The sequence below is a fragment of the Callorhinus ursinus genome, unplaced genomic scaffold, assembly GCF_003265705.2.
Source record: "Callorhinus ursinus isolate GAN/ISIS: 27379988/994484 unplaced genomic scaffold, GSC_fseal_2.0 scaffold68, whole genome shotgun sequence".
Classification (NCBI taxonomy): Eukaryota; Metazoa; Chordata; class Mammalia; order Carnivora; family Otariidae; genus Callorhinus; species Callorhinus ursinus.
The window spans coordinates 5,365,099-5,374,409 of record NW_027397130.1 but is presented as its reverse complement, the minus strand read 5'-3'; the positions used below and the strand labels follow the sequence as shown (position 1 = coordinate 5,374,409).

Here is a 9,311-nt window from a genome sequence, read left to right as displayed (position 1 = left end):
GCCTGGGGCTTTTCTCAAAGATCCCCTTGGCTGGAGTGCTTTCACGGCCCCCCCCTACCCTGGGGGCTTCCAGAACCTTCTCAACCCCAGCCGCCGCTGCTGCCGCCGCCGCCGCCGCCGCCGCTGCCAGAGATCCCCTTCGTGTTCATTGTCCGCAGCGGCATCTTGCCAAGGCTACTTGGATGTTTTTCTACTTCCTATCCACCCACCTAGCCGGCTTGTTCATGCATTCATGCATTCATGCATTCATTCATTCAATACTTAAGAAGCGGGCCACTGTCTTTGATCCTGTGAATGTAGGGATGAGCAAGGCACGCAGGTCATCTGCCCCCAGGGGCCTAGACTCGAGGGTTCAGAGGCTGAACACTGAGGCGGGCCCGGGTGCCACTCCGTCCCACCCTCCTACCCCCGCATCGCAGGGCAAGAGCTCACCGTAAGCAAGTTCAAGGGAACCGGGATGCCCTCTGGGGTGAAGACACGGGCTCAGTGCCCAGAGTGAGGCATGAATGGGGGCAGGGGGGCCCGGGTGGGAACAGGGCGGCTAACAGAGCGGTGGTGGCTGGGCCAGGAGCAGAGAAGACTGGGCAGCCTCTGGGCCTCACCTCCATTCCCTGGGCAAACAGCGGCGGCGGGGAGGGCCTGGGCAGTCCTTCAGAGGCCCCCAGGGGGCCTGGGCGGGGCGCAGGTGTAGGCATGAAGCCTGCCCTCCCTACTTCCTGGAGCTCTTGCTTTGGGGGGAGCTCAGCTTCCTTCAAAGGGAAAGAGGGTCTGGACTCACAACAGCCTCAGGCAGGGTGATGGGCTGGGCTAGGAGTCGGGTGAGGGGGTGGGGGCAGCAGAGAGACCTCTGGCCCTGTTGCTCCCCCTGGTTAACGTGCACCTGCCTCGCCCCGCCCTGCCACTCAGGCTGGTTGGCTTCTGGGGGGCAGTGCCCTCCAGCTGGTCCCTGCCTGCTCCTGACACACAGGGCAAGTTCAGGCCCCAGCACCTCTATGGTGGCTCTGACCCTATGGTGTCCGACCTGACCTGGAAGCCACAGACTGAGACAGACACCTGTGCCTCGGGAGGAAGGTGACTCCCCCTCCCCCAGGGCTGCCATACAAATGTTTGGGCACCTGGGCACCCGCAGCATGGGTGGCCTCACAAAGTCCCCTCCCCTCCCCCAGGATCCTCCGCTCCCTTGTTACCTGTGTGTTCCTCCTCATCACACAAGACTGTGTCAGCAGGACCTGGGGCCAGTCGGCCACCGCATTGTTAATGCAGGCCTCCCCGCCACATCCCCACCCCTGACAGGCCCAGGCCTGCCCCTGCGGCCAGCCCACTGCCCCCTGCCAGGAGTCCAAATACACCTGTTTACCTTTGAGCCTCAGTCCCGGATGGAAGTGCGCCTGACTCCTGCCCACCTCTCCCCCAACCCTCACCTTCCTTCCTGCCAGCCCTCCAGAGCTCACCCCTTTCTGCAAGTGTGGGTGCTGGGGTGGGGGTGGGGTGGAGAGCCAGCCCCACGCTCAGCTCTGCAGGGGGCCTGGCCTGTTTGCTCCAGGTCAGCAGCAGGGAGAGTTGGGCTTGGGGAATCCCGGGATTCTCCAGACACCGAGAGTCACTGGAGTGAGTGAGTGAGTGTGTGTGTGTGTGTGTGTGTGTGGCCTGTCCTGTGGAACAGGATGTGCGGAGGCAGGGAGTGGAGGGCTCCCAAGGTCTGAGCTCCTACCCATCCCCCATCACATTCCCTGCTGTGGGACACCTTGGGGGAGGAGGGCGGAAAAGGTGGCATGTTTGGAGACAGAAGGCTGGCTCTTTGCTTTGGGAAGGCCCTGTCCCCACACTCAAGCATGAAGTGGTTTCAGGGGCTTCTCACCTCAAAGGTGGGGATCAGAGACATGAGGAGCCTGCTTGGAGAGCTTGGGTCACGGGTGCAAAGCCACAAAGAGAACGGACCACTGAGTACAACGTGGGAGGCTGGGGGCGGGGCTGTCTGCAAAACCTGAACAGGGACCTGCGGTTAGAGGCATCACCCGTCTGCGTCAGTGTCCCGGCTCCGCGGTGGTGCTAGGCTTACGGGGGAGTGTCCTTGTTCTAAGGAAGTAGGCGCTCAAGTATTTAGTGCTAACGGGCATCAGGTCTGCAACTTACTGGAAAATGATGTGAAATCTATTTAGATTGGGATTACACCTAATTTATAAATTAAAAAAATAGGTAAATGAACACCTTTGTTAAAAAAAAACCACCCAGCCAGGGCGCCTGGGTGGCTCAGATGGTTAAGCGTCTGCCTTCGGCTCAGGTCTTGATCCCAAGGTCCTGGGATCGAGTCCCGCATCGGGCTCCCTGCTCCTTGGGAGCCTGCTTCTCCCTCTGCTTCTCCCTCTCTCTCTCTCCCTCTGTCTCTCATGAATAAATAAATAAAATCTTTAAAAAAAAAACAGAACAAACAAACAAACAAACAAAACAAAACAAAACAAAAAAACCACCCAGCCAAGGGCCAGGGCAGGGATGGATCGGAGGGGTAAGCTGCAGGTGCATGCTTTCTCCCCACTCCCTGATGCTGCGGGTTGAAGAGTGTGTGTGTGTGTGTGTGTGTGTGTGTGAAGCCCAGGGGCCCAGCCCCTTCAGAGCCGCCTCCCGCTTTCGCTACACGTCGGAAGTATCTGGGGACCCTTAAAAATGCTCATGCCCGGGCCCCACCCCACCTGTCAATCCAGGGTGTACCCCCTTTGGCCAGGGCTGACCCTGGGGGGCCCCTGGAGAAGGCCTCTTCCCACAGAAGGGGACTGTGGAGAGGAAGCTGGTGGGTGGTGGGGAGAGGGAGGGAGGAGTCGCTTGCGGGGGGCGAAGAGAGTCTCAGTGGAGGGCAGACCTCCTCAGCCTGCTGTTGGGGGGGGGTGGCCTGGCTTTGGGCTCAGTAAGGCCCCAACCTCGCTGGCGGGCCCTGCAGTGTGCGCGCTTCTCCTGAAATATTTGGAATAATTAGCAAATGAAAGCAGCAAGTTAGCACTGGGAATGCCAGGTTGGCCGAGCGCCAGACTTGAGAGAAGGGAAAGAAAGGGGCTTCGGGAGAAAAGGTCCGGGGAGGCTGGGCAGGATTGTGCGAGACAGGGCCCGTTTGTGCCCTGTGTGTGGGAGGGGGCTGGGTGGAGAGGTGGGCTCCAGACAAAGCTGGCGTGATGGGAGGGAAAGGTGCTGCTGCGTGTCACCCCCACACACATTTCCTGTGCCTCAGTTTCCCCCTCAGGACTCTGGTAGGCAGGTCCCTCACGGAGTGCGCCAGCTGGTGTGAGCGAGTGGGGAAGCACGGTCGGGGCACCTTGACTTCCCTGGTGGTTTTCTCCTCCTCCTCCTCCAGCCTGCACTGGGCCCCGGAGGGAAGGCGCCAGGCTTGGTGAGCACGCGCCAGGTTGGGGCCCTCTGGCCTCACACCCTGTCCCTCCAGGAGAGGACCGAGGGAGGGTGGTGCTGGAGACAGGCCCGGGCCGGGACCGAAGACTCAGGCAGGCGAGCCCGGGCAGGCCCTGGCGGTCAGGGACACGTGAGCTGAGCCCTGGGCGTGCTCGGCCCTCGTGAGTCCCCAGGACCAGGGAGGGGGCTGTGTCTTCTTCGTCGCCCACTTCCGGGGCTGAGGGTGCCATTCTCCCCATTGTGCAGATGGAGGTGTTGAGGCCCCAGGCTGGAGGGGACCGCTGGGGGCTGCCTTTCAGCCCCTTTCTCCCTGGGGACACCGAAGTCATGGGAGTTCATCAGGGGACACTCTTGAGGCCTTCGGTGCCCCCCATCTTCCTCCCAGCCCTTCCCCCTCCGGCGGTGAAGAGAAAGACCCCCTCCTCCCAAACTGGCCCTCAAGTTGCAAGCTGGTCCATTTTCAGATTTTTAAACATTTTATTTTTAAAAATTTTTTTATTGTAAATAACTTTCCATGAAAAAGGTTAAATTGCCCCACAGGGCAGGAGGGTGGATGTGGGACTCAGACGGAAGGGCTCCGGGTAGAGTGAGACACGCCCCCCCCCCCCCCCCCCCCAGCAAGTACAGGCAGGGATGCCGGCCATCCCAGCCTTCCTGGTCCCAGAGGTTCTAGCAAGCTCTGCACCTCTCCCTGTTAAGCCTATCGCTATACTCACTACGTTAGTCTGTCTGTCCTCCCCACTGCAGCTCAGATGCCCCTGCCCCCAACCCCCCAGCACCCCAACTCCCGCTGCGCTCTGCCTCAGGTCCGGCTGAAAGATTAGGGATTTACACTCCCTTCCCACCTCTAGGGATGGGGCCAGGAGAAGACCCCCAGAGGCCTTACAAAACCTCCTTGCCCACCAGGCTCCCCGACCTCATTCTGTCTCTGCCCCTCTGCCCCCTCCCCCTACCAGCCCCACCCCTCCCCCGCCCTCCCCCAGCCCCAGGGAGGCTTTGCCCGGAGAGGCCTCCAGGGGGTTAATTTGCTGTCACCTAATTAGCATTTGTTGTACCTGGGACCTTTCTCTGGATAGAGACCTGGGGAGGACAGCGGGAGAGGGAGAGGGAGAGGCGTCGAAGCTGAGGTGCCCTGGGGCGGGCCCTGTACTGTCGCTCCCCAGCTTGGCCAGGGCCCCTCCAGGTGCAGCCCCCACAGTGCAGGGCCCTGAGCCCGTCCCCGTCCCGGGGCTGGCGAGAGGAGGATCAATGAAACACTGTGTGTATGGGGGGGGGGCGGTGCTGGGGAGGCAGCAGTTCTGGACCTGGGCACCCCCCTCCCCTGTTCTCAGCCTCCTGGGCCGGAATCTGAGGGCAGCCCGGGCTGGGGGCTGTGCGGCCTCATGGGGCCAGCCTCAGGAGACCTGGCCCAGCCCCTGCCTGGGCGGTAGGGTGTCCAGGGGCCTGTGCTGGGGGGCAGTCTGGGCCCTGACTTGGCCACTGTCCGGAGGTGGGGCGGGGACCGGCCTCTTACAAGAAGGCGCCCACACTGGCCCAGTCCTGCAGGTCGGCGGCCAGGGTGGCGTCCCCGGCCTCGAAGAGGGGCTCCGGGGGCAGGCAGCCACTGCCGCTCTCGTCCCAGGGGTGCTGCAGGAAGGACGTGGCCAGGAAGGTCTCGTCGAAGTCCAGGCTGTCGGCAGCCTGCTCCCCAGGAGGCCCCCAGGTAGCGGGGCAGTCGATGTGGCGGCCGTGGACAGTGAGGTCCACGTCCCCATGCGAGGCAGGGCTCAGCGGCGGGCTCAGCTCCAGGGCCTCCAGCGCGCCCAGCTCGCCGCCCAGAGTGCCGGCCTCGAAGATGGCCTCCCAGTCAAAGTTGCCTTTGAGGGGCTCCAGCTCGCCCTGCTCCTCCTGGGTCAGCAGCAGGGTGCTGGGGGCCCGCGGGACCTTGGCCACGCGTTTGGGCAGCGGCTGTTTGCGCTTATGGCCGAGCCTGCCCTCGCCCGCAGCCCAGCCCGCCTCCCCGGTCGCCTCCTCGAACTCCCGCAGCAGCTGCTGGGCCTCGGTGTTCACGGTCAGCGGCCCGGCCCACGGGGCGGCGCTGGGCTCCTGCGAGGCCTGGCGGGCAAAGGCCGGGTGGATGTGCACCGGGGGCAGCCGCCGCTTCTTGAAGGCCCCGCTCAGCAGCCGCTCGGCGTACTGGGGGTCGATGCGCCAGAAGCCCCCCTTGCCCGGCTCGTCCTTCTCCCGAGGCACTTTGATGAAGCACTTGTTCAGGGACAGGTTGTGGCGGATGGAATTCTGGGCACGGGGGAGAGGAGAGAAAGAGGTGGGCTGGGTGAGTGGGAAGGGCCAGCAATGGGGGGCAACGAGCGCTCCTGCCCACATGGGAGGAGGGACGGCCGCACTGCTCTGACCAGTGGCTCTGGGACACCAGCCACTGGGCACCGGGAGCCAGGAGTGCTGTCGGGAGCTTTTGTTCCCTGTTGCCGGGATATGTGCCTGCTCAGTCATCCGAGCCCTGAGCCGCAGGGTGGCTCGCAGTGCCACCCCGGCCTGCCCTCCCTCCCTTACCCCACGGCTTGCGGCCTCGGGCCAAAGGCCTCAGCTCCCCCAGGGCCTGGACAGCCATCTCCCTCCGCCTGGGCCTGGCTGGCCCTCTCTGTTTGTGGAGTGGGTGGGTGGAGGCAGGGGTGCGGGGAGCTGGGCTAGCCAGGGTGTGAGGGTGTGTGCTCTGAGCGCGTAGGGATGAAGTGGGGGGGGGGGATCTGAGGACTTTGCTTGTTTGTTGAGCCGGCTGCTGGCCTGGGCCCTCACCCCCATGGCCCCCTCCTCCCACCCAGGCTATGGAGGCCTCAGTTGATTATTACCCAGCCTAGAGCACAGTGCTCATTCCTGAGGCCCATTTCCTGCAGCCTGAGCTTCACAGGTTTCGGGGAGGGTGGGGGCTGGGGGTCTCTCTGCTTTCTCACTGAGGGTGCAACTGGCACTTGCCCCAGAGTCAGGGCCCACGCAAATGTGGAAGAGTTTGGGACTGTGCTTCTCCAGCCTGCTCCCTGTGGGTATCCCCAGGGAAAAGTCTGGACGTTCTGGGGCCTCTGTCCCTAAGTAGCCCCTGATCCTGATGATGGCAGACTCGTGTCTGCCTGGCCTCAAATCACCATCCTGCCTTGTTCATTTCTAGGTGCATTGTCTTGTCCAAACCATGCTGGGGGACAGGGGTTTAGGGCCCAGAAGGCAGGGTGGGTGGGTGGATCGTGCCCCCTGGCAAGGCTGGGATGTTTACACGGAGGCTTGGGCCCCTTGGCTGCTCTGTGCCAGGTTCCGGAGACTCGGAACATGAAGCCAGTGCGGCAGGGAGAGCCCCTGTGGAAAGCACCTGGCTCAGGTAATTGTCCCCCCAGGGAGGCTGACTGAGAAGAGGGGGGAGGACAGCAGGCAGGAAACGGGGGAGGAGTTGGGGTGAGGGGCCGGGGCAGCAGCTTTACTTTAGGAAGACCCCATAGCCCTACTGGGACACAGCTGGCCTTCACACCCCATTGCCCTCCCCCAGCCAACTGAAACAACACAGGATGCAGAGCCTGGCAGGCGCGATGCTCCAGCATCCGATTCTGAGTCTGGCCTTGACAAGTGTCCTTCGGCAGGGCGGTGTCTAGGAATTCTAGGACTTGGGACAAAAATGTGTCCCTTAGTCCATCATCCTCTCTTAGGGGACCATGTCCACACACAGTCTGGCCCTGGTCTCTGGGCTGGGTCTACTGGATGAGTGACAGGCGCTTTCCCCAGGAATTTCGGGGTCTGCACCCTTTCTAAAGCTCTTTAAACATCCTCCCTCCTCCCTCTCTGAAGGAGGGGCAGTTCCAAGCACTAGGCTCCCTAGAGGTTCTTCCTCGATGGCCTTCCTCCCCTGGGGCCCTGGCTGCACCGAGCCTACTTGGCTTGCGGGCCTGGGGACCTTAGTCCAGTCTGCCCTGGCGTGGGGAGGGAGGAGGAGAGCGGGGAGGGAGCGGCCGCCACCCGCGCCTCCCCTACCTGCCAGGTGGGATCAGCGTGGCGGAAATAGCAGAAGTTGTCCGTGATCCACTTGTAGATGGCGGACAGGGTGATCTTGGTGGCCTTGCTGGCCTGCATGGCCATGCAGATGAGCGTGGCGTAAGAGTAAGGCGGCTTCACATTCGGGTTGGTGGCGTAGTCCACGTCGTCGGGGGGCGGGGCCTGCAACCCCGGGGGCGCGCTCCGCGACGTGCACGACGACGTGGGCTTACCCGGAGTGTGCGGCTGCCCCAGGCAGGCGGGATCGGCCGCCAGGGGGGACCCCGGCGCGGCCGAGCCCGGCACCTGGTGGTAGCCGTGGGGGTCGGTGCCCCCCGGCGGCAGGGCGGGGGCCTTGGCGTTGAGAATGGAGAATTCCTGCAGCCACTGCAGGCTGGTCAAGCTGTCATCCAAGGCGTCGGGCTCCTCCAGGCCGCCCTCCGGCCCGGCCTCCTCCACCGCCCCTGCACCCGAGAGGCGTAGCCAGCTCTCCGCCATGTCTGCGGGGACTCTCCGAGGGGGCGGTCAACATCCACGGGCTGAGCCGGGGTGGGGGGGGAGAGCCCGCCGCGCTCTCTAGCCCGCTGACTCCCGCGGCTCCGGTTACAGGGCCTCCCGAACGCGCGCTTCCATCCCGCGACCACTGGGTCGCCTCCTCCGAATATGAATGTGGTACCTGCTGGGGAGGACCACAGCGGGAGCTGAGCACTTCCCCCGCTGCCCCCGAGGGGAGAGTGTGTGCGAGGGGGAGGCTCCTCTAAAATCGTCCCCGCTGCTGGCGAGGATCTTTTCTGGCCAAGGTCTGGGAAACAGAAGCTGTGCCCGGGGGTCCGACCCCCACTGGGTCCGTCTCTCTTTTCCTCTCCGAGGTTTTAGAAGAGACTTTATTAGCCAAGGGTGGAAGGAGGGTGGGGGCCTCTGAGGCTATCACCTTCTCCCCAAGAGCGGGAAATCACACCCCCCCGCAACAAGTGGAAACGGGGCGAGGGAACCCAGGAGGGCAGTATCACCGGGCGGGAGACGGGGGGTCGTCTGATCTTTGAAAAGAGATATTAGGATGGGGGATAACGGGGAAGGAAGGAAACTGGATAGGAGTTACGGGGGGGCGAGAAGTAAGTGTCCCCCAAACTCAGATGTCATTCCCGGGTCCACCACTTCCGTCGAGGACGTATGGGAGAGCGGGCTGCCACCGACACCCTCCCTTCCCGCGGCCGCAGCCGTCTCAGTCCCTTACCTGGCTCAGAGAGCAGCCCGGGCCAAAAGAAGGTTCTGGAAGAAGTTCCTCCCACCCCCCGCGGCTCTCTGTCCCCAGCTCGAGGGCCCCGCTAGCGCTTCTTGTCGCCCCCCTGCCCGACGGCGCCTCTCTGAGCGCCGGTGGCCCCCGGACCGGCATTAAGTAGCCGCTGCAAAGGCTTCTTCTGCTGCCATGGCGACGCTCCGCCCCTATAAACAGCTTCCGCTGCTGCTATTGGTCAGCACGTTTCCAAGGAGACCGCGGGCCCTAGCCACTCTCTCTGGCGTTAACTCTCCTGGAACTCCCTCCTTCTGCCGCCCTCTCCCGCGCCACCCAGCCCCCTACCCGCCACCGCGTCCCGGCTCCGCGCATTCCCGCCCGAGGGCCCCGCGCAGGGCTCGGAGAAGCGCGCGGTCCCCGCCCGAGGCCCCGGGCACGCCAGGGAGCCGTTCGCCCCGGCCGCCGCTCTCCTGCCCTCGCTCCCTTCCGGTCCCGGCTGCTCCGGGGCGTTGGCGGCTCCGCGGGGGCCCGGGCTGGGAGCGGGCTCGGGCACCGTGTGCTTGGGGCTTCCTTTCCTCTCTTCTGGGCTCACGTTTCTGTGCCCTCTCCCACCCTCCCCACCCTGAGCGTCGTCTCGGTGCCCGCCCGCAGGTCCGACGCTCCGATGCCACCTGCC

General features: G+C 63.8%; 1 protein-coding gene across 2 annotated transcripts; it reads right to left on the bottom strand.

The window, feature by feature from the left end:
• Positions 1 to 3,850: 3,850 nt before the first annotated feature.
• FOXJ1 (forkhead box J1) lies at positions 3,851 to 8,937 on the bottom strand. 2 transcript variants are annotated; one of them, XM_073886052.1, is made up of 3 exons: positions 8,636 to 8,937; positions 7,402 to 8,077; positions 3,851 to 5,670 (listed from the first exon to the last, which is right to left on the bottom strand). In XM_073886052.1, the coding sequence occupies exons 2-3, from the start codon at positions 7,897 to 7,899 to the stop codon at positions 4,903 to 4,905; spliced, it is 1,266 nt and encodes a 421-aa protein (XP_073742153.1). In that variant the 5' UTR covers positions 7,900 to 8,077; positions 8,636 to 8,937; the 3' UTR covers positions 3,851 to 4,902. The 2 variants fall into 2 exon arrangements, with proteins under 2 accessions (XP_073742153.1, XP_025715671.1); XM_025859886.2 differs by having other exon boundaries at positions 7,402 to 8,080; positions 8,636 to 8,930.
• Between the last annotated feature and the right edge of the window lie 374 nt (positions 8,938 to 9,311).

Bases quoted from the DNA above. Each gene is read 5' to 3' on its own strand.
- FOXJ1 (XM_073886052.1), bottom strand. From the start codon at position 7,899: ATGGCGGAGAGCTGGCTACGCCTCTCGGGTGCAGGGGCGGTGGAGGAG. The intron at 5,671-7,401 runs GTAGGGGAGGCG...CCCCGTGCCCAG, and splicing joins ACGCTGATCCCACCTGGCAG to AATTCCATCCGCCACAACCT.